Source organism: Durotheca rogersii, assembly GCF_024521655.1.
Source record: "Durotheca rogersii strain YMJ 92031201 chromosome Unknown GGS23scaffold_5, whole genome shotgun sequence".
Classification (NCBI taxonomy): Eukaryota; Fungi; Ascomycota; class Sordariomycetes; order Xylariales; family Xylariaceae; genus Durotheca; species Durotheca rogersii.
In genome coordinates, this window is record NW_026251236.1 from 1,255,410 (window position 1) to 1,281,517 (window position 26,108).

General features: G+C 56.9%; 11 protein-coding genes across 11 annotated transcripts; 6 read left to right on the forward strand and 5 right to left on the reverse strand.

Annotated features, from left to right (window-relative positions):
- Positions 1–416: 416 nt before the first annotated feature.
- Positions 417–2,083, forward strand: GGS23DRAFT_618276 (chalcone isomerase). The gene has a single exon (XM_051520923.1). The coding sequence runs from the start codon at positions 774–776 to the stop codon at positions 1,950–1,952; it is 1,179 nt and encodes a 392-aa protein (XP_051373987.1). The 5' UTR covers positions 417–773; the 3' UTR covers positions 1,953–2,083.
- A 759-nt stretch (positions 2,084–2,842) lies between these two features.
- GGS23DRAFT_558534 (putative glutaredoxin) lies at positions 2,843–3,575 on the reverse strand. The gene is made up of 2 exons (XM_051515760.1): positions 3,459–3,575; positions 2,843–3,375 (listed from the first exon to the last, which is right to left on the reverse strand). Exons 1-2 carry the CDS (start codon positions 3,556–3,558, stop codon positions 3,119–3,121), a joined length of 357 nt encoding a protein of 118 aa, XP_051373988.1. The 5' UTR covers positions 3,559–3,575; the 3' UTR covers positions 2,843–3,118.
- A 2,104-nt stretch (positions 3,576–5,679) lies between these two features.
- GGS23DRAFT_419780 (BAG domain-containing protein) lies at positions 5,680–7,676 on the forward strand. The gene is made up of 2 exons (XM_051513743.1): positions 5,680–7,504; positions 7,659–7,676. The coding sequence occupies exon 1, from the start codon at positions 6,063–6,065 to the stop codon at positions 7,053–7,055; it is 993 nt and encodes a 330-aa protein (XP_051373989.1). The 5' UTR covers positions 5,680–6,062; the 3' UTR covers positions 7,056–7,504; positions 7,659–7,676.
- Positions 7,677–8,413: 737 nt separating this feature from the next.
- Positions 8,414–9,771, forward strand: GGS23DRAFT_419809 (ribosomal protein L13 domain-containing protein). Its single transcript, XM_051513744.1, has 5 exons — positions 8,414–8,536; positions 8,705–8,840; positions 9,029–9,082; positions 9,165–9,423; positions 9,547–9,771. Exons 1-5 carry the CDS (start codon positions 8,516–8,518, stop codon positions 9,683–9,685), a joined length of 609 nt encoding a protein of 202 aa, XP_051373990.1. The 5' UTR covers positions 8,414–8,515; the 3' UTR covers positions 9,686–9,771.
- Positions 9,772–10,613: 842 nt separating this feature from the next.
- On the reverse strand, positions 10,614–12,257 carry GGS23DRAFT_618298 (uncharacterized protein; the record flags this gene model as incomplete). Its single annotated transcript, XM_051520924.1, has 4 exons — positions 11,182–12,257; positions 11,012–11,083; positions 10,819–10,877; positions 10,614–10,716 (listed from the first exon to the last, which is right to left on the reverse strand). Exons 1-4 carry the CDS (start codon positions 11,722–11,724, stop codon positions 10,614–10,616), a joined length of 777 nt encoding a protein of 258 aa, XP_051373991.1. The 5' UTR covers positions 11,725–12,257.
- Positions 12,258–13,703: 1,446 nt separating this feature from the next.
- Positions 13,704–15,227, forward strand: GGS23DRAFT_558544 (uncharacterized protein). Its single transcript, XM_051515761.1, has 3 exons — positions 13,704–14,164; positions 14,227–14,555; positions 14,604–15,227. Exons 1-3 carry the CDS (start codon positions 13,810–13,812, stop codon positions 15,063–15,065), a joined length of 1,146 nt encoding a protein of 381 aa, XP_051373992.1. The 5' UTR covers positions 13,704–13,809; the 3' UTR covers positions 15,066–15,227.
- Positions 15,228–16,517, reverse strand: GGS23DRAFT_558548 (uncharacterized protein). The gene is made up of 2 exons (XM_051515762.1): positions 16,152–16,517; positions 15,228–16,094 (listed from the first exon to the last, which is right to left on the reverse strand). Exon 2 carries the CDS (start codon positions 16,015–16,017, stop codon positions 15,400–15,402), a length of 618 nt encoding a protein of 205 aa, XP_051373993.1. The 5' UTR covers positions 16,018–16,094; positions 16,152–16,517; the 3' UTR covers positions 15,228–15,399.
- An 828-nt stretch (positions 16,518–17,345) lies between these two features.
- On the reverse strand, positions 17,346–18,417 carry GGS23DRAFT_558549 (peptidyl-tRNA hydrolase). The gene has a single exon (XM_051515763.1). The coding sequence runs from the start codon at positions 18,157–18,159 to the stop codon at positions 17,566–17,568; it is 594 nt and encodes a 197-aa protein (XP_051373994.1). The 5' UTR covers positions 18,160–18,417; the 3' UTR covers positions 17,346–17,565.
- A 617-nt stretch (positions 18,418–19,034) lies between these two features.
- On the forward strand, positions 19,035–20,139 carry GGS23DRAFT_603893 (BAR domain-containing protein; the record flags this gene model as incomplete). The annotated part of the gene is made up of 5 exons (XM_051519531.1): positions 19,035–19,047; positions 19,115–19,285; positions 19,378–19,525; positions 19,587–19,645; positions 19,745–20,139. The coding sequence occupies 5 exons, from the start codon at positions 19,035–19,037 to the stop codon at positions 20,137–20,139; spliced, it is 786 nt and encodes a 261-aa protein (XP_051373995.1).
- Positions 20,140–21,221: 1,082 nt separating this feature from the next.
- On the reverse strand, positions 21,222–23,023 carry GGS23DRAFT_420086 (putative isomerase YbhE). Its single transcript, XM_051513745.1, has 2 exons — positions 22,274–23,023; positions 21,222–22,215 (listed from the first exon to the last, which is right to left on the reverse strand). Exons 1-2 carry the CDS (start codon positions 22,645–22,647, stop codon positions 21,414–21,416), a joined length of 1,176 nt encoding a protein of 391 aa, XP_051373996.1. The 5' UTR covers positions 22,648–23,023; the 3' UTR covers positions 21,222–21,413.
- A 997-nt stretch (positions 23,024–24,020) lies between these two features.
- GGS23DRAFT_420107 (putative glucooligosaccharide oxidase) lies at positions 24,021–26,028 on the forward strand. Its single transcript, XM_051513746.1, has 3 exons — positions 24,021–24,792; positions 24,840–25,374; positions 25,431–26,028. Exons 1-3 carry the CDS (start codon positions 24,326–24,328, stop codon positions 25,905–25,907), a joined length of 1,479 nt encoding a protein of 492 aa, XP_051373997.1. The 5' UTR covers positions 24,021–24,325; the 3' UTR covers positions 25,908–26,028.
- Positions 26,029–26,108: the final 80 nt, after the last annotated feature.

A 26,108-nucleotide genomic window follows, 5' to 3' on the forward strand; every position in this document is an offset into this window, starting at 1 on the left:
TTCGTTTCCTCTGGCTTCGATCGTACGCATCCCAAATACCTACCTACCAACCAATGTCGCCGAGCATGATGCACATGACCGTGCATCATGCACGTCGAGACGCGCGCAACCAACAGCACCCGGATAAATTCGAGGTTACGGAAAGGGGCTTTTAGACGCAACTATTCGACGGAATACCGGAACGCGTTCGAACGCTACTAGAGAAGCGTATCGACCTGGTTTGGGATGTTATTATACTTACGACCGTACTAAGTTACTTCTTCTTTAAGGACGGGGAGGTTGGCTTCAGCCCGGTTGCCTTGAAGGTGTTCCCGAAATTTATAACCTATCGAATACCTTTTATTCGAGGGCGGGAGCCGCTATATAAAGAATAGGTAGTATGAAGTTGGGATGGAATGTGAAGGGGATAGAAATAGGTGGGTAGCTGAGATCTAGGTACCTAAATCTAAAAAGCACGTGGCAAGCGAAAGGCTACCTACCTAGTTAGAGTCCAGCTGTCAGACAGTGCCGGGCGCCCCCCGCATCGAACGGCAGCACGGGACACGGAGATTTTATTAGCCCGCCGATGACGTAGGGTGGCCTGTACCTCCACGCCAACGACACCCGCGCTCACACTCAGTGGCCCTGCTAGCGGGCCTAGCCGGGGGAGACCCAGCCGGGGGAGACCAAAACTGCCTACCTCAGCTGAGGTCGCGCGTTTTCTAGCCTGTCCCATTCCTCATTCCACCACCGGACATCGCACACCAGATGCCCATTCTAAGCCATTGACCACGATGAAGCCGCCGCGAGCATTACCGAAGCCTCACACGTTCCCTCCGTTGGTCCCGCGATCGAGTTGCCGCCCCCGCTGCCTATCAGCTAACTTGCCGACACAATGCCGAACGTTCTTGCGGCCTCGTCAACGGCCATCCGCCCGAGGGCTTCAGGACCTCGACATCGATCGCATCCATGCACAATATTACAAGTACCACGCTCGTCGGCAGGCCTTTCTCTACTGCGGCGTCATAGCTGGCATGGTGGCCATCTGCGGCACCTCCTACCTGCTCTACCAGGAGCTCAACAAGCCCACCAACTTCGATAGCAGCGCCGGCCCCAACCCCGGCTCGAGGCACAACACCACCGTCATAGTCTACGACGCCAAGGGCAAGGAGCTCGTGCCCACGGGGAACAGCACCGTGCCGAACTTCCCGCGCCAGCTCGACCTAGCTCTTGGCACCGCCGCCGCCGAGGGGGAGCCGCAGCAGCAGAAGCCGCCAGGCGACGGCGAGGTCGTCGAGTACACCCTCGTCGGACTCGGGGTGCGCACAGTCAGCTTCCTCAGCATCCAGGTGTACATGGTGGGGTACTACGTGGCGACGCAGGACATCGCCGCGATCCAGTCGCGGCTCGTCAAGGAGATCAACCCGATCGCGACAACGCTCGTGGCGGGCGAGCGCGAGGAGCTGCGCGCCGCGCTGCTGGACCCGGTGCAGGGCGAGCGCCTCTGGGGCGAGATCCTGCGCGAGGCGCGGCCGCGGTCGCTGTTCCGCGTCGTGCCCGTGCGCGACACCGACTTCCACCACCTCAAGGACGGGTTCGTGCGCGCGATCACGGCGCGGTTGCGGGCCCGGGGGGCGGCGGGCGACGACAGCGGCGACTACGGCGACGACGCGTTCCGGGAGGCGATGCGCGACTTCCGCGCCGCGTTCAACCGCGGCAAGGCGCCGCGCGGGCGCGAGCTGCTGCTGGTACGCGACGGCGCGGGGCGGCTGACCATCGCGTTCGACGACGGCCGGTCGCGCGGCGCCATGGCGCTGGGCTCCGTCGCGGACGAGCGCGTCTCGCGCCTGCTGTGGCTCAACTACCTGGCCGGCGCCAAAGTAGCATCAGAGCCGGCGCGGCGGAGCGTCATCGACGGCGTCATGGAGTTCGTCGAGCGGCCGGTGGGCACGGTGGCCACCCAGGTGATATGATTGTCGGCCCCCGCCCCTTGTGCTGTGATTTGCGGAGCTACTGAATACGGCGCCGAGACGCGATGCGCACCCTTGGGCGATAGGGTCCGGGGATGGGCGAAGGTGGGCGGATGCTTTCAAGCTGGAAGGGCTTGTTTGTAGAGGTGAGTATTTGTATGCTGGTGTAGGTACCTCAGAGAGGTGTAAACTATTCGGAGACGGAGACACACACAGAGAAAGGGGGGCTGGAGGGGTGGGGAGAAAACCAGGCCCTTCTATCTAAGATGCCGTCGCCCCCATGGACACGGCCTATAATCATGGAGATCATATTGAGTGCATCCGCTCGCAATTCGTACCACTACCTATATTTCTTGACGCCTAGTTTCTCTTGCCTTGTTCGATATCGCTGCCGCATTCTCCATACTATTGTATCTTTAAGTATTTCCAAGAGACGCTTGGAGACGCGAGAAATGGTCGCTGTTAGCCCATGGGCTCACCATCATATACCTACGTCGAGAACCCCCCCGGCCCCCAACCTACCCCCCACAAACGATGATGGTTTGGCTGGGTAGGGCAAGACGCAACACTTGACCCCGTCGCCTAGGTGTATATACTGTCGCGACTGAATCGCTGACGTTGCATTTACGTGTGGGCTTCTTCAACTCTAGCGCCAGTTGGAGTACGACGTGGGAACGTCTATCTACCTAGGTAATTTAGTCGGTTCTCAGCTGGAGCGCATCTGTCGGACTTGACGTCCGCCGTCACTCTTACATAGGTAAATACTCACCGGCAGCCTTATTCCGCGGTCGCGCATTTGTTTGTCTCCCGCCCGTGTCGCCTCCGTTTTCGTTCGTGCTCTAGGCGCACGCCCTAGCTTCTGGCTACCGTATTGTCCCGTGCTACTTCGGACCTGGTTGCGGAAGGCAATGCGTTGATTCTCTCCCACGTGTCTGGGGGCACCACGTCTATCTGTCGGTAATTCTACACGGCATCGCTAGCCCAATTCCCCGTATCGCGCCACCACAACTGAGCACGCTCCCGCCAGTATCCGAGCACCGCGAAATATGGCCTCTACCCCGCATACTACGCGTGCCGTTCCAACGTCGCCATCGGCTATCTGAGGCTCGGTGGACAGGAGGCGCCGCGGAATGTCCCCGTTACAACTTAGACGTGGTGGAGCCCGGGAGTCAGAGGGCACCAGCCTCGACCAGTAGGTCCTTGAGCTCGCCAGACTTGGCTTGCAGGTCGGAGTTGCCGCCGATGTGCCTCTTGCCGATCCAGATGTTGGGGACGCTGCGCTGGCCCGAGATCTCCTGGAGGGCGTCCTGGAGGGCGGGGCCGTCCGCGACCACGTCCAGCTCGACGACCTTGTAATTGGCGCCTAGGCTGTCGAGGAGCGCCTTGGAGGCCTTGCAGTAAGGACAATACGTCTTGGAGAACAGGGCTACAAAGAGGGGGCGGGGGGCGGTTAGCCGAAAAGGCGCTGTCGCGGGCCCCGTCTCGCAGGTATATATATATATCACTTACCGACGGCGTTCTCGTCGATGATGCTCTGGGCTTTGATCTTGGGGTCGGCCATGGCTTGCGATAATATAGAGGAGGAGGACCACAATCGGCGGAGGAACATGGAGTGCGCGTCGTCGCGGCAGAAAGATAGCGGGTGGGGTTCGGGAAGGGCTTTCTCTTTATACGACCGGATTCCTCTGACGGAATATGGCGAAATGGCAGGCCTCGGGGTATTTGTCAGCGCCGATGGAGGGGGAGGGGTTCACTGCTGCGATCGAGATGGGTGTGGGACCGGCGGGTGGTGTGGGATGCGTCGCAGGGAAACGGCTTGATTGTAACATAGACATGAGCCCAGGCTTGTCGCCGATCTGAGATAACGTCTTTTCGCGACCTGAACGGGGAGATGTCCAAGAGACGAGACGATACCTAGGTACCTACATCCCGTAGGATCGGGACGATTACCTAAAGTGACCGTCCGTTGGGGAGGGGACTTCGGACGCCATACAAAGGGCCGATCCTACCCACGACCCAAGGCGGTACACGTCGGCAATTCTGTCTATTCTGCCTGCTACCTGCCTCCCGGCAGCTTGGCGTAGGAGGGGACTCAGAAGATAGGAGAAGAATTCACTTATTCTGATTGCGGAGTCCTGCCTGGGCTTTGCTTCACGGGATTTTCTGCATTGTCATCTGGGCCACATCGTGGGCCGATTACGTAAGGCGGACGGTTGATCGGAAGTTGGAAGCCTGGGTGGCACAATCGGTTGGGTAACAAAGTGGGGTTGGACTCATATGAGTACCCGGGTAGGTTGGTAGGAACCTAGCAGGCATGTTCATGTAGGTATGGTGTATACCGGCTGCCGTTGACGTCGGTTGCTTGGCGGAGGTACTTGGAAATCGAGTAGCTGGCAGCCAGGTGCAATGAGCCGAGCAGTGCGCGTAGCGCTGACGGGCCGGCCGCTGCCACTCCGGCGATGCCTAGCCGGCCCGGTAGCCAAGGGGCGAGGGCCGGGATGATTTCTGTTTTCAATTACCTGCGTAGCCGACCTAGCCTAGGTAGCCTCTCACCAACCGCCGCCGCCTCGACGCAGTGTAGTGGCGGTACCCCCCCCCCCGGTTAGGTACCTTAGGTAGATTTAGGTACCTTGGGTTAGGGCGCATAGGTACCTAATTCACTTGCCCGCCCTCCTTATCCTCCTTATGTATCCGTACCTGTACCACTCGCTGCCTGCACCCGATTCCTGCTTCTCTCTTCTCCTCCTCCCTACACCACCACCCTCCTCAGTGCCTCCTCCTACACCACATACACCGCATCGCACCCACACTGCTACACCACTACGTCGCCGCCTACCCACCTCTCGTCGACCTCTCTACTTGTCTCCTACCTCTGCTCCCCTTCTCCATACCACCCCTCCTCCCTCCCCTCCGCATACCGCGTATCGCCTATCTCCAAGCTAGAGGTCTCGACGCAGCGGAATTCGATCCTATACTGCTGCTACACCCTCCAATTGCGTCGTCCACGTCGCCGCATGATACGTACGTGCATGGCGTTTCGAAGTGTAGGCGTCGTTGCGCATCCTCCTCTTCGATTCCCCTTCAGCTCCCGCCCGTCCTCGCGCCCGTACTCGTCTTTGCGCCCCGGCGCAGACCATATATTGGCCCCTAGGACGAGTGCCACAGTTCGCCGTTACGATATCTCGACTGCACTGTGGAACTGCCCTCCCGGCCCCGACCCAATGAGATACGCGACCCAAGGCCTCTTCCTTGCAGGTGGCCCATAAGCCATTCGAACCGCCTGACCAGCTTCGGCACCCTATCGTGAACTGCACATTGACCGAACACTTGCAGTGACAACACATCATCAATCGGCTAGATTGTCAAGCCCCGTGCGACAGCGTTCGAGGCCACATCCGGAAGAGGACTGGTTAGAAGTCCTGGAAAGAAACTTGCACCTCTCTAACTCCGGAGTCCTTCCTCTCTCAGACCACCACCCCCGCCCCTCCCTCTCTCCCTCTATCTGCTCCCCGCTTGTCACGTTACGTAGCTTGGGGGCTAGGTCACCGCAGTAGACGGGATCTACGTCAAGTGCGTACTCTCTAGGGCGAGAAGAGGCGATCTTGGGAAACCGCTGATCCCGCCTCGCGCGAGCGGCATTGGGACAAGTCCTAAAAGGATACCTACCTCGAGCACTGCTTCCGGCTTATGCACGGCCCCGTCCCAAAGGTCTGCTGAGTGTCTCGCATAGGGCCAAACAGACGAGCAGGATACCGGATACCCAATTACCTGCTGCCAGCCTTGGGATCACTTGCATCTGCAACCCTCGAGGCTCCCAACAAGTAAAAGGGAAACAAAACAAACAGACTTGGTCCTCTGGGTGCCCTATCCCCGGGCAGCCCAGCTCCGGTCAAGGTGGCTTCGAACCAGGCCATTCCGGCATACTCCAGTGCCATAAAGAATATTACTGCCTTGCTACCGCCTTCGATCCAGACCTGCCTCGAGACCACCATCGCAACCCTCTCCGACGCCTTTGTCGGCTCCAACAAGTATCTCGAGTCCCAGGGTGTCTCGCCCACCCTAGTCTACTCGACTTTAGCTGGCACGGCTGCCGCCCTCGCCCTGCCGCTCAGCATGTCTCGATGGGGTTGGACGAGCTGGGGCTCCGGCCGCGTGCCCGTATCGCCCTACGCCCCCCAATCCAGCACCCAGAGTGTGCCGGACGTCACCGACGATGATTACAGTTACATCACTTCCGAGGACCTAGAACGATCCCTGCAGCCGCCCGCACGAGCCTACGATCCCCAAAGTCGACGGCCCACGTCCAGCTCCAGTATGGATGACGACGTACTGCTCATAAAAAACAAGGGCATCACCTACCCCGTCCACTTTCCCGCCTATTCCATCGGCGATGGGAAGCTGCTGGTGCAGGACGTGCGTACCCGTGTGGGATTGGTCATGGACTTGAGCAATCGTCGGAGCCGCCGCCTCAAGATGCTCTACAAGGGCCGCCAGCTCAAGGAGGAAAGCGTACCCATCCGAGATTACGGCGTGAAGAATAACAGCGAGCTGCTGGTGGTGGTGCCGGAGGGGAAGCTAAGCGACGAGGACGACAGCGGTAGCGGCCAAGACGTCGTCATGGCAGAAGAGACGGTGGAGCAACCGAGACCCAGAAAGGCCAACAAGAAGCCCCGCAAGAAGAAGAGGGAGCATGTCGATCCCCACGAAAGCGTAGCCAATCTCGAAGTGCCCGGCCGGCGGGATAGGGACGGGAGAAGGCCGTCTGCCGACGGGTCCGCTCACCCATCGAGGGTTGCCTCTCCCGCCGCGTCCTCGGGGCCCCTCGAGAAGCTGGAGGCAATCCGATCGCACTTTGACAAGGAGCTCCTGCCGCAGTGCGAGAAGTTCTCAGCCCACCCGCCGAAAGACCCGAAGAAGTGCGAGGACGAACACCGAAAGCTCAGCGAGACGATCATGCAGCACGTTATGCTGAAGGTGGACGAGGTCGAAACGGGAGGGGACATAGAGATCAGGGCAAGGAGGAAGGAGCTGGTAAACTATGTCCAGGACATCTTCAATGAGCTCGACAAACACCTGCCTCCCGGTAGCAAGTTGAGGACACGGTGATCTATGAGTAGCCTGCGACCCCCTCCTCTCTTGTTTTATACACTTCCCGTATTTGCGGGGGAAAAAAAAGAACCAGATACAACGGAAAAGCCCCGGTGTTACTAAAAAGATCTGATAACTAGGGTATCTCGACAAAGTCGTGCTCTTTCCCGGCCTACTTCTCTAATAATAGTTACCCTCTCTCTCGTCCCCCGTTTCCGGCGTGCCCTCCCCCAGAGTGGCGTCTCGTTATGCATCATAGCTATTTTCTCAGTTGAGAGGAAGCATCCTTCGTCCTCGAGATGTACTATGCCCCCCAATGAGCTCATTTCGGTACATACGCACATATATACTTGCTTAAGTCGGTCACGCAAGGGACAAGAATAGGGGTCGGATCCTTCTTCTTTATACGGCCAGAATCGGGAATGACTACCTACATAGTTTGGTAGCTGGGGACGGTGGCTGGCATGGTGAAACGTTTTGAGCATCTGCTTCGAGCACTATTGCATCACACGACGGATATATGCACCCGTGTGCACACATAAGACGTATCTGGTATGGGATAGTATGAGAACAGCGGAGAAAAGATAATAAGGGGATCCAGGAGTAGAAAAACGATTATAGACAAGATCAGCATGTCACTCGGCAGGAATTGCTCATATGTTTTCGAGGAAATGAGACGCTAGAAGGGGAAGAGACGAAGAAGATGTATTGCGATGTCGGAGAGAGAGCGTGAACGGGACGATAAAAGGGTCCGCTATCTAACCTTTCTGTCATCGTGAGAACAAGTTGTTTGGGCACACGGTGGATGGGCGGTGCACGTAGTTTTTATACACCATACGTCAAGTCCGTAGTGTTAGAGAGGTGAGTGAGGTTGGTTGCATTCGGTAGGTATGGTGAGGCTATTTCCTACCCCGCCGCCGGTCCTACGAGACTCGTGAGGACGACCGGCTGGCAGCCTCTGGCGGCCAGTTGTTAGGTACCTAAGACAATCTCATATTTCAGCAGTGTACCTAGGTACATAGGTAGTATGTTTCCAACTGGATAGCAGTTGGTGGGCTGGTAGATTAGGTAAGGCAGACCCGTGTTAGGTGTACAAACCCTAAACATGATGGTTTTTCTCGATAATTCTCTCTCGCTTCGCTGTGGGCCCGACCATTCCGCAAGAGGACTAGCGTGTTTCTGCGCACAGGGCCTGCGATGTGAATGTGTTAAGCTTGATAATTTTCCAGGCTCTCTCCGTTGCGGCGACTCTGCTAACTCCTCTCATTTGTGACCGTCAACACCGCGACAATACTAACCCACGACAGCAAGAGGGTAGTAAAGGCAGAAGGAAGAAGGAAACAGTTCTACAGAACGCATATCCTCTTTGCGCTCTCCAGAGCTATTTAATCTTTTCTCCTCCTCTTACTTCCTTGCATTCGCTTCTGGTCCGCCCGTTCCGCCTCCCACCTCCAGGTTTGTGGTGATAATCCGGCAGCATGTCCTCTTTCGAGTCTGTTGTGAGTAGCGACCTCGTCCCTCCCAGTCTCATGGCTCTTCGCCTCTCCCGGCGAGGGTGCTGGCGGCGTGTTCCAATTGAGACAAAACTTGGTGGCGCGATGGCGCCGGGGCGCCCCGCAGGATGTCGAGTCGGTGATGATGAGGCTAACACGGATTTCCTCGTCCAGGTCGTCATCGATGGCAAAGGCCACCTCCTCGGTCGGCTGGCCAGCATCGTCGCGAAGCAGCTGCTCAACGGCCAGAAGATCGTGGTCGTCCGCTCCGAGGCCCTCAACATCTCCGGCGAGTTCTTCCGCTCGAAACGTACGTAATGGCAACATCCTCACCATGATCCGATGGCATCCTCTTCCCTCTTGTTGCCGGCCTCGCTCGAACCGAGGTCGAGTCAAATCCGATGTCGCCAGAAGCTTGAGAATTCGAGTCGTGGGAGGAGGCGAGGATGACGAAACGGAACGAGGCAAGAGAGGACAAGCGCTGATATGGAATTGCAGTCAAGTACCACGCCTATCTTCGCAAGATGACTCGATACAACCCGACCCGAGGTGGTATGTTTGGAAACCCCCCTCAGCGGTCGCGAATCCATCGCGGAGCATATATCGACGAACGGTCCAATCTAACGCATCGCAGGCCCCTTCCACTTCCGCGCCCCCTCGCGAATCTTCTACAAGGCCATCCGTGGCATGATCCCACACAAGACCTCTCGAGGCGCTGCTGCGCTTAAGCGACTCAAGGTCTTCGAGGGTGTCCCCCCTCCGTACGACAAGCAGAAGAAGATGGTGGTGCCCCAGGCCCTCCGTGTGCTCCGCCTACAGCCCGGCCGAAAGTACTGCACTGTCGGACGTCTCAGCCACGAGGTTGGCTGGAAGTACCAGGACGTTGTCGAACGGTACGTCGCTTTACGGATTTACGCCTGTCGCAGGTCTCTTCGGGGGGCGCGCACGCCAACCCCGGCCAGACCCGGGCTGTCTCTCGTTCGATGTCATTTGCTTACTAACACGCTGGCTCGCAGGTTGGAGGAACGACGAAAGGCGAAGAGCGCCGCCTACTACGAGCGCAAGAAGCTCGCGCGACGACAACTCTCGGAAGCTAAGAAGAACGCCACGGTCGACAGCAAGACGACCGAGACTCTCAAGTCGTTGGGCTACTAATCTCGGTTCCTTCTTGAGCATCTGCATTTTTCCGACCATCAACAAAACAAATACCAACACAATTCTGTCCTCTCCTCATAACTTGCAATTAGATCCGGCGCGTGGGTTAGGGAAACTCGATCATCATATTTGCTCTTGTCATACCGCGCGATTTGAGGGAAGGCAGGGGCGGTCATAGGGTAGGGGATACGTCACCGGCTCCGGTCCTGTGTTCTACGATTCTCGTAGACGCCGAATGAGAAAAACGAATGAACCAAATGAACCAAGATGCGTGATGTCCGTCGGTGATTGGCGCAGGCGTGCGCATGCGCGTATAGCGAGGGTGGATATCAGGTTCGCAATCAAACCCCGTTTTCAGGGGGGCTGAACACCCGGGAACTCCCCAGGGGCAAGGAGATCTAGAGCTCGCTTGGCGAAGTTGGTCGCTCAAGTTTCGATATCTGAACGGAGCTATTATGATGTCTCGAATTCCAGAACGTCCACGCCTTAGGCTAGCATCATCCGAGATCGGAGACGCACGGCTGAAGGCATACCTATATATGCCTGCGCATGTGCGCAGATTTAATTTCTCTCCGGTGACCATCGTCCTTTACCCTGTATCATCATCTATTTTCTTTGGTATCCTCTAGTATTCTCCCCTTTCTCATTCGCTACGAATCCTCAACCACGGTACCCCTACTCCTAAGAGAGAGAGGCATAAACGCATAGAAGCACCGCGCCACACAGAAATGTAGGTAAGAGACGAGACCCATAGGCGAGGCCTTGCCTTCTGTCGAGTCACCGCAAATGCAGAAATCCGAGACTAGAGTTACTTGTTGAATCCACAAGAAGAGTTCCACACGCAAGTACACCGCAGCTTTAAGAAATAAGGAAGCGTAGACGGGATCGATACTGGCGATAGCGACGGTGATCGCGGCGCGGCTCGCATCTATGGGACAGCGACCCAGTCCTGCTGGTCGACACCATAGACGGCCGCCCAGTTAACATCCGGGCCCCAAGTACTCGCTCTGTTACCATTCGTCGTGCCCTCACTATATATTTCCACAAGAGGGGTCTCAGTCAGCGAAAAGTGGCTCCTCGGTGAGGATAATAACGGCTGCAGGGCACGGGTATGGGTAACGTAATATACTCACCGTCGCATGTGACCGAGGAAGTCCGCGGCTGTGCGCTCGTGCACGTCGACTAGTCTGTCCTACGTTCCAGGGGGAGGGAGGCAGGGTTTTCCCCATGTCAGCTCGTCTCTTCACTTTCTGTTCTGGCCGTATTAAAAAGGGGGAGCGGCCTTATCCGGAACTCCTAGGGGGGGGTGGGGGGCGGACAACTCACGAGCGTCAGGAGTCTTGCGCCTGCGGCGCCGTCGCTGCTCTGGACCGCCGGCGGTACATGAGGGGGCAAGGGCTGCGCGGAGGGATCGGTAAACGGTGTCAGCTCATCGGGGGAGAGGGCAAAAAGAGACTCAGGAGGGGGGCGATAAGAAGCGCGAGGGGGCCACTCACGCGCAAGACGCCGGTGTGCTCGGCCTCGAGGATGCGGGCGACGAGGAGGTCGAAGCGGAGCTTGACGGCCCAGAAGGCGCGGCGGCCGGCGGGGGCGCGGGGGGCGGCGCCGAGGGGGCAGGCGGCGAGGGCGTCGAGGGCGGCGGCGCGGCCGGCGAGGGCGGGCAGCAGCGCGCGGCCGAGGTCCCAGGGCCGGGCGCCGGGCGCGGCGCGCGCCCAGACCGCGTACGCGCCGCGCAGCAGCCCCGCCGGCGACGCCGCGCGCCACCAGCTGCGCGCGCTCGGCCCCCGGTACGCGGCGCGCGGCCGCCGCTGCCCCAGCACCCGCGTCCGCCGCCGCAGCCCGTGCCGCAGCGTCGCCGCCGCCGCCCGGATCGCCGCCGGCCGGCACGGCGCGAGGACCCGCCCGTCCAGCCCCGGCAGCACGCTCGCCCCCACCCGCACTAGCCCCGGCGGCACCGTCGGGTCCAGCGCGCCGCCGGGGTCGAGGGGGGGCCGGGCTGGGCCCGGGGCGGCGGGGGTGTGCGGGGAGGGCGGTGCCATGGGGGGTTACGACCAGTGGTGGTGGGGAGATGGGGGAGATAGAGAGATGCAGAGAGAGAGAAACGATGGAGAGGCGAGGGGGAGCAGTGGGGGTGGGGGAGAGCGGGATTGCCTGGCCGACAGGGAATAGTTGTCCGTCTCTGTTGAGGGAATAGGTTCTTTGATGAGAGATACTTTATGGCCAGGCCGTGGTGCTGCTGAGATGCTGGCATCTGAGGGGACCTGTGCGCACACAGTGAGGGACACGGTGGTTGCGTCGGAGGGGACTGGCCATGAGCAGATACTAGGGCGGAGATAAAATGCGTCGTCCACGTCATGCTCAGCCTGGTTGCCTCAGGGAGGCTGGGAGGCCCTGGGAGGTGGTGAAAGGGGGAGCCAGCAAAGACTAGGTCTCAAGCGACATGCAAGGTCGACAGCTTCACAGACGACCACCAATCCACAGTGTAGTTAGTGTGAGTTCTCGAACAGAGGCGACATAGATGATTAACCTCCCAGGAGAACTAGAGAATAATCGTCAGCTACATAGCCCAGCTTGATAGTTGTAGATGGTCTCACGCTTCTCTTCTCTGCGAGGTGCCTGCCTTGTCTTAATGCCTGTCGGACGGTGCGGTCTTACGAAGCCGTTCGGGATAGAAGCTGCCAGGCCCCCTTGCTCTAATGCGTTGATGTGGTTGACAGGGCAATTTGTCCCGGCATCTTCCAGACCTGTTCTTAAGCATGTGGGAACTGGTATTCCAGCATTAGGAAAGACCTGATGACTAACTAGCACGTTGGACCAGAAGCGGGCCTTAGTCAGCAGCGAGGGGGGCCGACCGTGGTTTAGGCAGAATTCTGAATCGGGAAAGAAGTTGGTGAGTTGTTGCTTCCAATTGGTTACATATCTGTCTCGAGGTCCCATGAGCGATGCTGGTCCTGCGACTTGTTCTACAAATCGACTACACGTACGGAGAGTTCGTGAAATGCATTCCTAGTCCAGAGGGAAGAGTTTAGAAGGGGCCGGGCCCTGTATAGGAGTTGTTGGTCGGGGAACGAATTTAAGCTTGTTGTTTCGGCCGCGTATACGATACCCGCGTAAGAATCACACCAAAGCTTAGATGGCTAAAATGTGGTCGAGAGGTGGCGGGATAGAAGGAGAGAGAAGAGGAGAGAGCGCCCCCGACGTTACTAATGCCTCTTGGAGAGGCACCTAGGTATCAGGCCGATCTGGGCGAGATTGTGGTGTACAATAGATCGGAATCTCCTCTTGTTGCCCAGAGGTAGGTACGTCGCGAAGGAGACGAAGTCAAGATGGTTCTCATTACTACCGTATTCTCTCAAGTCTACACACCATCTTGGCAGAAACGGATCGTAGCCATAATGGTATTCCCCCCTCTTCTTCTCAACGGATACCTAGAATCCGTACTCGGTAGCCCAACGTATTAGGGCTCTTCAATACATATTCCAACGCCACCCATGACCCCCCAACAAGGTATATCTAATGCCCCGCTAAGGGTATTCGCGGCCGTAGAGAAGGTCGGGGAGGGATGAACCGGAGTTGTCGGCGGCATGTGCCTACTAACTGCAACTGTGATATCGAACCTGGTGCCAGCCGTCTTCGTATTCTTGTTTTGCACAGGTATAAAATAATGCCGACGCGGCATCGAAGCCTTTGAGACTGGAAGTTGTGGGCTCCGAGCGACCCATAAAGATGAGCTGTCTTACGTAACTCTCGCCCCCTTAGAATTGGACGTGATTACTAGCTGATATACGTCGGAGCACTTTGCTGCACTCTGCGCTTCTCCGTTACGTTTTTGCTGTGTATGGGCAAAAACATATTAGGTAGGTGCACTTCTCTGAAGGCCAAGGAAAAGGAGGTGCGCATAGGTAAATATTAATTCCGCACAGTGTGTTTTTATGCGGCAAAAGGGGTTAGGTCTAAAAGAGCCAATCAGCACACGAATTGACAGAGCCAATCAATAGACGAATAGATAAGAAAAACTCCACAATTTGATAAGGTGCTACATCATAAATACCCTCCGGGTATGATCAGGCGTCCCAGTTTCAACTTCTGCTACTCTTGGCACCTCCGTTCCCAAGGTTGACTCAATGGCTGCTCCCCACCTCCGCCACCGGTCGTCCCTCCAGGGCATCATCGATTTTTCTACAAAGGCACCCCTCGAGACAGATCAGCGCGTCAAAGCTAGGAACAGGTTCTACAGTATCGTCGAGCACTTCGACACTGCCCATAACTACAGCAACAAGAACCCTTATAATCGTTCCCGGCTTATCCGCTATACATTTGAATATGCGATGTCCGAGACATCTAAAGACAACGTCTTGCGGGCCTTCATTGAGGCCCTGGAGCTTTCGACAGACGAGGTTGAAGACGACGACCTCGAACAACTCGGCCCGAAATTCTTTGACTTCGCAGACTATCTTCTAGACAACTTCTTTCTGCCGCGTAAACCAACCCCTATTCATTATCCACAGCCTTCTGCCGTAATGGCTGCTAATTTCTCTCAGTGAAAGCTTCCTCCAAGAAGACACCGCAGCCCTCCCCGACCATCTATTCCGCGATCCAGGGAGCACAGGGAGATGGAGAAACGCAAGCCTTTCCTGGCACGGCTTCCCGGGTAGCCAATCTGCGGCGTGCTTGCCTTTTGCGTGACCGCCACCGCTGTGTAATATCGCGACGATTTGATCTTCAGGAAATGATCACTCGTTGGGACCGTGACGGCCACAATGCTGAAGATGACGATGGCGTTTTGCTAGTGTCAAGCCCATCCGATGTCCTAGAAGTAGCCCATATACTTCCGCACTCCCTGACACACGCCAGCGCAGGCTCTCAACTGGTATGCTGCCCTCTGATATGATTTTTTCCTTGGTTAAACCATATACAGAACGCTTCTAAACGAGCCGCGCTCGCGGTCCTCAACATGTTTGATGATGGCGTAACGCATTTAATCGAAGGCGCTAATATTGACCGGTCGACCAACGCCATCACTCTTACCCAAGCTCTCCATGGGCAATTCGGCGACTTCCGGGTCTACTTCGAGCCCGTTCCGGACCAGCCTCCACATACCTATCGGATCAGATCCTTTCTTCCCCCACCTGTCGATCAGATGCTAGAACTTCCTGTCACCCGCACACTCTACCTCACGAGTGACCGGACGATAGACCCTCCTTCGCCTCGACTTCTAGCAGTGCATCGTGCCATCGCACACATTCTTCGCCTTTCGGCTGCCGGAGAGTACATTGACAGGTTGCTGCGGGACGCGGACGAGAATGGTGTACGGGCTGATGGATCCACTGAGCTGGGCCGCTTAGTGACTTTGAGACTGGGACTATCCATAGCTGGCTGAGCTATACCTACGTATTGAGTGTATACGCGCTCTTTCGTCTATCCTGTCACAATAAAGTAAGGACTTACTAGCATACTATCAGGGCTCCTCTTCCGGGGGCCATAGAGCTTATGTCCACGGTGCTTAAGTACACAAATCAATCAATCAATCAGTCATTGATATCTACGGTGCTTCGACAAGTTAATTGTAATGCACTAAGGACCCTATGCTTTTACCGCGTAATAGGCTCTGCTTAGTAGTGAACTCCCAGCTCCCCTATAATAGGTATCTGTCACGTACAGAATCAGCCGTTGGTATTATAAGCCTACATCCGCAAGTCGTAGAATGGGGGCGTCTAGGTTGTACGCAACAGTCTCCCTTTCATTCCCGTTTTTATTTTATATATCCCTTCCCTTTTTACACCCTTCGGGTAGGTTTTCAGCTTATACCCATGCGTATGAGATTGAAGCGCGGGATACGGGTGTGGCCGGCAGAGAGTCGTGCGCTGCATCCTCGGAAGTTGGCGCTCGTTGGAAGTGGTGGATGCGATGGCTCTATTTTCATATTTCAGGATGCGGGATACGGCGCGTAGCAGTTGTTCGATATATTCGACGCCCCGCATAAAGATCCTAGCGTATTCCAGCTCCTGCAACCAGACAATGTCGCCACGGGCCCTGAGGAATCTAGTGGCAAGGTTGGTGCAGTTGAAAACAACTTGAAGTTTCGCCGCCGGGATGCTGACGACATGTCCTGCTGCGGCACCGATCATCCACCATTGGATGTCATTCCGGAAGTTGGCACGGCGAAGATTCAGCATCGCAAGGAACAACCCGCGGAGATCTCGGCGCCAATGGTTGGCTGCAGGCATATTAGAGGTTGACGCGGCCCTTGTCCGGGCGGAGGAGACGGCCTGGCCGAAAGAAAGGGTGCTGGGCCCCGACATCGTGTTTGTCTGCCCGTGGTTGGATGCCATGACGACTTGCAGTATGTTGGCAGTCGGTATCGGGGGCGTAGTTCAGTAACGGACACGATGTTGTACAGGTGAAACAGCTAAGAGGCGTATAAGAGAAAGCCGGTAATGACGGGGCGGGCGAGCGAGAGAAGTACCAATGATGTAGAGGGTGACAGTGCCTATGGGATACTGGTTTAGATAGTGTCTTGAGCGTTGAAGGAAGGGAAATTTTCGAGTAGTGGAGGAATGTGTAGCTTGTAACATGAAGAAGAAAGGGAAGAAAGCGGCGAGAAGCCGAGCAAGCTGGGGGATTAATATCTGCATGGCTCATGGCCTATGACTCTTCGCGACCGAGCGACGGCTGAGTTAATAAACTTGGGCTGGAAGTTACATCATAACGTGGACACGTAGCAAAGCTTAAGGTGACTCGACTGGCGAGATAGATCTTTTCAAAGGGGGCAGGGATGAAAGGGGAGGGGAGAGAAGGGGAGGGGAGAGAAGGGGAGGGGAGAGAAGGGGAGGGGAGAGAAGGGGAGGGGAGAGAAGGGGAGGGGAGAGAAGGGGAAGGTTCTACGCGTCGGTGAGGAGGTAAGTAGGTACAAGCAAAGTACCTAGTATTCCTACCAGGTAGGAGGTAGCTCTTCGAGCGCGGCGTGCTTTAAGAACCGCGATAGGAACTACGATTATTTCAACCACCTAGGTATAACGACTCCTTCCGCAACTGACCTCCGGGTTAGATGGGTAGTAACACTATCGCGGCAAAATGTACACGTATCAGAGCGACCAGGCACGAACTGGAGTCAGCGTGGGCGCCTGCAGTTAGGGTCTTGACCTCTAGCCTCTCGATAGGTAGCTACAAAGAGAGCTACATTTCCAGTTTCTCGTAACAATCCGTAGGTAATAACACGCCTACAACCCCCCCCTCCCCCCCGGTTGGTTGGTTGGTCACCTTGTAAGCATACGTAGGTATATGGGCTTTTTCCCCGTGACAACTCCCCTACGTTACCTTGTGGTCCTACATGGGTTCCTGTCCGAAATACAGGCCTATATTGTATGTATACGTGTGGAGTTGATATCTCCCACGAATGTGAGCGTATTCATGCTGACCAATCGGCGCAACCCCGGGTATAGTGGGTCCACGTCTCTCTTGCCTCCCTACCCACATCGGCTATGGCCAAGTTGGATTATGAGTCGTGGTGGGAGAGCCAAGCTTGGTCTTACTATCTTGCTCTACTAGAGAGCCCTACGGCACTGAATTCGGGGTGTGTACCTAATAATAGCGGGAGAAGGGGGCGGCCCACCTAGATAAGTTTACCTACCTGTGCAAATGCGACAATATAGGCGTCTAGGTTCTGGCTTCACAACTCGCGACACAATCACGCACTGCCTATCGGCAGGTTCCTATGCCTGCATACTAACGTGGCAGATGACGGTGCAGATCCACACTTCGATTGCAAGAGGTAGGTAGGCAATCGTATTCTGGATATAGGTAGGTAATCATACACCGTCCGTAGCGAGGACTCTTGGTTTTGAGAGGTGACAATTATCGTGCTGTCGCCAACTCTTCTCTCATGCTCCCCTTTCCCATTTCTCCTCCAGACTGAGCAAGCAGTCCAGCACCTTGGACCCGGTGTTTTCGAGCGCGGTTCTCTGGCCTTGGGTCATGTCTTTTAGCACGTAGTGCGCGACCGAGTTCTTGTCCCTCTCTTCGGGTCGGCCGATTCCGATGGATATCCGCGCTCCGTGCTGGGGGGAGTCCTCAGGTCTTATAGTCCCGAGAACGCTTTTCACGCCGTTGTGGCCTCGAGCGCTTGCGTCCCAGTCGCGCATCCTGACGTGACCCAATTCTTCCTCGAGGTCGTCGTGCACCACTACCACAGCGAGCTCATCGGCCTTCAGGCGGAGCTTGGCCATCACGTCCATCCTCGTCCGATTAACCCAGGGACCAGAGACGTTCATCAGCATGGGGCTCTGCGCCAAGATATATTTAACCCCTACGGAGACCTGGCACGCTTTCCTCCCATATATCTGCAGGCTAAACGGAGGCTGGTGCGGAGTGATGACCCTCTGTAAGGAATCGAGGGCGTGATGGCCAGCCGAGTGGAGACTGTTACGGAGAGGTGCCGGATTGCCTAGACTGAGAAGTAGGATGAGATAGGACATGCTAGGCGGCTACTCGCATTCTTCGGCTGGCGATGTCGCGGGGAGAAGAAGAAAAAGGAGGAGCAGGGGGGGCGAACATGAAAGGGGGCCGAATATGAAGGGCGGGCAATGCAGGGAGGAGACGAAAGATTGATCTTGCTGCCGCTCGACTACAGCCAGTTATTCCCTCCCCGGAAAAGAAGATCACCGCGGGCGATAAAAGTGAGGATTGAGTATTAAAAAAAATAAAATAAAAAACCGCCTAAAAAAGGGCAGTTAGACTCAGCCACAGACTGCGTTCCTACGGGCTACAGATGGGTACATTGCGGCTGGAGACGGACGTGGATGGGAGGCGTATAATATGGTACTCGGTACCTACCTCCTTTGCCCGGGAATATCAATTGGGTGGAATAAAGAGGCACCTGTTCTTGGTCTAGTATGTAAGAGGTACGTTGGGGCCTGATAAATGTGTGGTATCCAAAGTACACGCTAGGTACTTTGTCTCAGTGGTCCGTGGCGCAGGTGGGTTGTGGGTGACGTAACGCACTCCCCCGGTTTTGTCAGAATGTGGCTGAGTCCGTTCTCCATCGCCCATGAACCCGTCCGCTCGTCCCTCCACGCACCCATCCATCCATCCATCCTCAACGCATCCATCCATCCAAACCAGCTAGCCAATTCCTACCTACCAGAAACACACATCGAATACACGCCGCACGCTCTCCCCCCGCCTCCATCTCTCCAACTCCACGACATCGAAACGCCTGCCGCGACCCTTCTGTCGCACCTTACCTGCCTCGAGCCGGCGAGATCATATTCTACCTGCCCGTCTCCGCCACTCGATACAATCCACCGACTAGCAGCAGAGAGAGAGCGGGATAGAACGCGAAGTCGCCGAGATGTCGTGGGCAGGTATGCGCCGAAGCTCGCCCGTCCATGCTGCCGTCGACCCTTTGCTGACCCCCGAGCGCAAATCCAGGCTTCAAGAAGAATGTCAACCGCGCTACGACGCAGGTCATGATGAAGACCGGCCACGTCGAGAAGACGAACGACCGCGATTACGAAGTGGAGGAGAGGCGGTTTCGCACCATGGAGGCCGCCTCCTTGCGCCTCCAGAAGGAAGCGAGAGGCTACCTAGACTCGATACGAGGTGAGAGAATGTGCCGACGGGAGAGAGCACCACGATGCGAGCGCGTCGCCGGGCTTTCGCTGCCCTTCGCAATCCGCTTACCGCCGTTCCAGCTATGACCGCGTCGCAGATGCGCATTGCCGAGACGATCGATGCCTTCTACGGAGATGCCGGCGCGAACGACGGTGTCAGCAGGAGCTACAAGCAGGCCGTCGAGGACCTGGACTCCGAGACGATAAAAGCCCTGGACGGCCCGTACCGGTAGGACAATTCTAGCTGTGCACCTACCGCGCCGCGGATGGGGAACTAATCGTACCCTTAGTACCACGGTGCTAGAGCCCATCACCAGGTTCTGCGCATACTTCCCCGACGTCAACGAATGTACGAAGAACCCCGGGCGTCCCCCCTCGCCCCGCTACCCGCCCCGACCCCTTTTAAAGGGCTAGGCGGCAGCAGCGGCTCTACTGACACGGAATCCAGGCATCAAGAAGCGGGGCCACAAGCTGCTCGACTACGACGCGCTGCGGGCCAAGGTGAAGAAGCTGGCGGATAAGCCGGACAAGGACGTGACGAAGCTGCCGCGCACCGAGAAGGAGATGGAGATCGCGCGGGCGGCCTACGAACAGCTCAACGAGCAGCTGTCGTCGGAGTTGCCCCAGCTGATCGACCTGCGCGTGCCCTACCTCGACCCGAGCTTCGAGGCCCTCGTCAAGATCCAGCTGCGCTTCTGCGCCGAGGCCTACAGCCGCATGGCCCAGGTCCAGCAGTACCTCGACGCCGACACTAGGGATCAGTACGCGCAGGGACACCTGGACTCGCGCGTTGAGCAGGTCCTCCAGGAGATCCGCGAGCTCAGCATCAGCGGTACCGTCTAACCCGGCTCAAGGGGGTAGGAGGGAAGAGGGTATAGATAGATGTTGAACGCGGGGGCGATTCGACGACTGCGGAGTTACGAGAAACAGAGAGGGATTGCTACTTATTCCCAGGGTTACGGTCATGGTCACGGTCAGGTCTGGTTAATGGGGCTGGCATTGGTAATACTCTTTTTTTTATAACTGTCTCGCTTCACCCCGCGCCGCCCTCTTCAAAAGAGCTTCGGAGCACGAATTGGCCGCTACTTTTGATACCGGCAGACAGGATAGCTTCGCGATGCTTCACGTGAATAGCGGGTAAGCGAAAATAAAAATAAATACTCGACTTCCAGCACCCCGCAGCCTGCTAGTGGCCGGAGACCCATTTTGCTAGACAGACCGTCCTCGACGACATCGTCGCTAGCATTCCGGTCGAAAGGGACGTGCCGTATACGCCACGCGATCACTCTTTGCGAACACACTAACGGGATATTGCACATTTCGCATGTGCGTCCGCGGGCCTACGTCGGAAAAAGCGTGAAAATGGAGAGATATATATGTGTGGATATTACCTATGAGTAGGCGCTGCAAGCAACGCCGGCCACCCACCAACCCATAGGTAGCCCCACGCACGGCAGTCTAGTAACCTTCGTACGTCTCGATCTGCCATGGGGATGCGGTATGATAGAGCGAAACGAAGGGGGGGGGGAGGCCGATCGAGGTGTGGTGAGGACTGAGGCAGGGACGGAGAGCAAGGCGGGAGGAGAAAAAAAGGAAAGAGGGGAATAAATCTGCATCCATGTTGGGGGCCCACGCATCTCGCGGCGGGAGTCCAGGCGGTGTTTTGCTGCTCCCTACGGAACGAGTCGGACGAGCCCGGATGCGGTGACTCTTGCGTGTGCTCGTGTTGTGCATCGGGGGGGGAAGGGACGGGGGCGAGGGAGGGGGGCCGAGCCGCTCCCAGTCGTGATAACTCCGCGCGGAAGCAGAAGATGCGTGTTCCTTAGACAACGCACCTAGTCCTGAGTTGGCCTGGGGCCCTCGGGCGTGGATTGGGACGGACGGGCGGGCGCAAGGGCGGCCAGCTTGGCTAGTAGTCCTTTTACACCAGGGCGGTTATATATCTAGGGAGACGGTACCTATATCTATTTACCGAGACGGAGGGGACGAAGCTCCGCGTGTGGCGTGATGGCGGCCGGGCGGCCATACATATATATACATGAGACACGGAGACGACGTGTCGATCCCGTCGGCCTCGCAGCACTCTCAACCCCTAGGTCGCGCAGGCAAAGGGCCCCTTACTCGACCCAGACGACGGCGCTCAGCCCGTCCTCCTGCTGCGGCCGGCCCGGAGTAGCGACTCGCAGGCTCGCCACCAGGTCGCCCAACCTGCCCGATTCGGGGTCGCGCGCGACGATCGCGACGTTGCTGCTCGTCTGGCCGCCGACGGCGACCAGGTCCCCGGCTTTGTTGATCGAGAACGTCCGCGGGAACCATGCGTGGGCCGGGGTGGCTTCGACCCAGGCGATCGCGCCCGAGCCGGGGTCGATGCTGTACGTGGCGAGCGAGTCGTTCTGGGCGCCGAAGGTCTGGTCGGCCCGATTCGCCGCATACAACAAGTTCCCCGCGACATGGACCTCGGCCGCCTTGGCCCCGTTGGGCGCCGCACTGCCTTTGACGTAGGTCGAGAGCGTCTGAGACTTCTGTAGGGTCAGGCAACCCCCCTCAGGGTAGGACACCGACCAAGCCGAAACCGAGTTCCCCAGCTCGTTGACGGTGTATAGCATCTGCCCTGCGGCGGAGTTTGGTTGCGGGGCCCAGAAAGTACCGTGGCGTGGCCCATCTCCCGGGCTCGCGACGCCTGGTTCGCACGCTGACAGGCTACCGGTCGAGGCTTCGATGCTGAAGATGCGGACCAGGTCGGCGCCTAGGTCCGGCACTAAAAGGTACCGCCCAGTGGGATCAAGCTGAGCGGCGTGTGGGTGAGGCGTATTTTGCCGCACGTGAGGTCCTGGCTGGGACATATTGAACTTGAATTGCTGCAAGACAGTCGAGCTCCCGCCGAGAGGGAGTTTATACGTAGTGAGGGTTGACGGGTCGCTAAGATAAGTGTTTAGCGCTTGACCTCGAGACGGAGGGTGGGTGTGTTATCTCGTACTATTCGACCGTGGCTATGAATCCGTGACCGTCCTCGCCCCCATATGGCGTGCCGTGGACGCTGGCGCCCGCGGTGACGGCTTGCCCGGTTTGCCTCAGGGAGCCGTCAGAGCCAACAGAGTACGACGCAAGGATACCGCTCCCATTCCAGTCTTCATCGACGCAGTAAACTGACCCGCCGTCCACGTGTAGCCACGCAGGTAATGACCCGCATCCCGACGTGGATGACGCGGAGGTCAATGTGGCGCCATTGCCGCCATCCGTGAAGGAAAGCGAGTAGATTCTTCCGGTGTAGTGAGACGCGAGTAAATTCGCCCCGAGTACATCAGGTGCCACACCCAGCGTCGCCAGAAATAACGTCTTGAAGGATGTCATCGCGCGCGACACTTTGAGCAGAAGTTAAGCGACAACGCTGAGAGATAGTGAGAGATAGGATAGAGGACATGGAAAGACAAAATTAGAGGACAGAAACTTGGGCGATATTGCGAACGTGTTCACCTTTGAGGCGGCTAAGTTACATCGCGATCAATGAGCCTGCAACGGTGAGGGGTGTCATTTCCGATTTCCCAGCCTCAACGAGCAGGATCATACTACTCTGAAAATCTGGGGCAGGTTGTCGCGAAAAGATTACTGGCTGGGTCGAAACGAGGGAGACATTGACTCCGCGTGCGCGCAAAGGGCAATATACCGGGAGATCTTCCCGATTGTGCCACGTTCCGGACAGGAGGAATTCCGCTCGGCAAGGGTTGAGGCTAATTGATGCTTCACTTCAATATTTCCCCCCATCCCGTCAAGGCGAGGTCATGACGGGGACTTACTGAGTAGAGAGTACTTTGCTTCGATCTGGGTAAGACGATATACCCCAGACGTAGAGACGCAGACCCCCACCACACCGGCGATGATGCCGGAGGCGCGGTCCTGCGTCCTGACGGCTAGACACAAAGTACAGCAACTGATAGCTCGCCTGGCTATGGTCTTTTAACCCTCGGTGGAGCTCGTCATACGCAGAGATAATCTCGAATTAGATTCATCTTGGTGGACGGTATATAGTCCTACTTAGACAACGCTAGGCCCGTGACCAGGGAAATTTTCTTCATATATTCCCGATGAACCGTTGCACGTCAAGGTGCAGATGGTTCCACCGGGATCTTCTGTCGATGACCGCGCGTGTATTCCCAGCCGGAGCGCCGGCAATTAGCGCCGTGTAAGCCGTTCTCCTGGGTACTTGGTAATATGGCGCATGACGCTCCGGAGGATCATATGTTGACTCAATTTGCGAAGACCTAAACCGAACGAGTTGCAGTTAGGAGAGCCTTCCAGCCCATGTCCCCCAGATTCAGGCGCCCGTCCAGCGTTTAGGGGCATCCGACAGCCGGCAGACCTACCAAGAGGGTAGCAAGGTGCGCGATTTTGTGAGGGCGCGGCGGCAGGAAATGAATTCATATGTGCATTATTGGTGTCCGACCTCTGGCCGTGAGTTAACCCCCTATCTATTGGCGTGGAGGGATCCGAAATTTTAGCGCAAGCGCGAGCCGACGTGCTTGATTAGGCGCGGTGCGCGATGCAATGAGCATGGTCTTGGTGTATAGGCTGTATACGACACCGCGGCACCGACGGGCTAGGGCGTGATAAGCCGAGAAGATCGACAGCAAGCTGCTCCCGCTGATGCCTTACATGGCATACCATACTCGTCAACCCAAATTCTAGCGTCTTCACACCCCTCTGACAGCATTTGGTCGGTCAATCTCCGGCATCGTTCGTGATGGCGATAGTCCAACCCCCGAATCCGAGGGCCAAGGATGTTCGATATTAAGCATCGGACCACTTCGGTCTACATCGTCCTCGACCGCACGCTTCATATCGTCTGAAGATATATGATTGTCCATGATAACAGTACGTGGTCGTTCGACCAATGGTTCGAGCGTCTCAGGCGTCTATAGACGGGACTGGCCGAGTCGAAAGTATAAGAATCTCGAGGAGCCTGACCAGACACTTGTGCTAAGCTTGGTTGGTGGCATCTCCAGTACGAGCATCATCTCCAGCCGCTCGCAAGATGCATCTAACAGCGGCGTATTGCTTTGGACTGGTGGCTAGTCTGGCTCAGGGGTTCGTCCTTGATAGGCAAGCTGCTCTAGAAGATTGTCTTTCGAGCTCTTCCAGATTGGACGAGGTCGGCTCGGACGACTATAACCGCGATGTCACACCGTTCAACAAGCGGTTGGCCTTTCGACCCGCAGCAATTGCCGTACCGACTACGGTAGGCCAGATCCAGGGCGCCATAGCATGTGGTGCGAAGCTGGGATACAAGGTCAGTGCGAAATGTGGTGGACATAGCTATGCATCCCTAGGTCTCGGAGGGGAGGACGGCCATCTCGTCATCCAGCTAGACCGCATGAATTCGGTCAAGCTAGACACCGAGACAAATATCGCAACTGCAGAGTCAGGAACCAGGCTGGGTCATCTAGCCGCGGAGCTGTTCGCTCAAGGAAACCGTGCCATCTCCCACGGAACTTGCCCCGGGTCAGTTAAATCCATGCTGTGTGCGAGAAGATGGCTAATGATAGCAGTGTTGGCATTTCCGGCCATGTATTGCACGGTGGTTTCGGTATGAGCTCCCACACTCATGGATTGGCGTTAGACTGGGTAGTGGGGGCCAATGTGCTATTGGCAAACGGAACGCTCGTCCACACGTCGGCAACGGAGAACAAGGATCTCTTCTGGGGTCTGCTCGGGGCGGGATCGAATTTTGGCATCGTCACGAGCTACGAACTCAAGACGTTTGAACCGCCTGCAAACCTCACATGGTTCGTAGCGAGTTTACCGTTAAGGAAGAACACGTCGGTCGCAGCTTTGGAGGCGCTTGAAGACTATGCCTTGAATACTATGCCGGCAGAGTTGAACATGCGACTCTTTGCTACCCGTCAGTTCACTCAGCTCGAAGGCGCTTACCACGGAAGCAGAGAAGGCCTTGAAGCTGCCCTTGCGCCTCTGTTGAACAAGACTGGAGGCAGGATCTCGCAGGCTCAGACGACTGGCTGGATCAAGAGTCTGGAGCATTTTGCTACTATGACGCTCAACCAAACATACCCCTACACACAAAAGGTAAGCCAACCACGCCTGACGGGATAGCGAACGCAGTCGGACTCACCTCGACGCAGCAAGAGGAATTCTACGGCACGAGTCTAGAGCTGAAAGGCCTTGGCGGGACCGCTGCGAAGAATTTCGTAGACTACTGGTTCGACGTGGCCAAGAACGAGACGACGCGGTGGTACATCCAGCTGGATCTGCACGGAGGCAAGAACTCAGCGGTGTGGAAAGCCGACCCGACGCTTTCGTCGTACGCACATCGCGACAAGCTGTACATCCTCCAGTTCTACATCACGACGGGCACTGAACCCCAGGCCGCCTTCGAATTCGCCGACAAATGGGCAGCAACCACGACGGCTCCGCTGGCCCGGGACGACTGGGGCATGTATTTCAACTACCCGGACACGAACCTGAACCGGACGACGGCGCAGCACATGTACTGGGGGAAGAATCTCGCTCGGCTGCAGCGCCTTAAGGCAAAGCTCGACCCCAAGGAATTGTTCTACTACCCAGTATCTATCAGCCCGTCGCGGCGCGGGTTCGCGTAGGAGGAGCGTGCATCTAGGCAGTAGTTACGAATTCGATATACTGTATATACGGGGGCGCGTATGTTTCGGGTGTTTGGCTCGCGGGTCAGGGGTCCGATGTATGCTAGATGCTAGCCGTTCGCGACACGCGTCGATGGGTTTCTTTAGCCGGTACGGCGCTCGAAAGGGATAGCTGACTACATTGCCACGTCAACGTAGCGC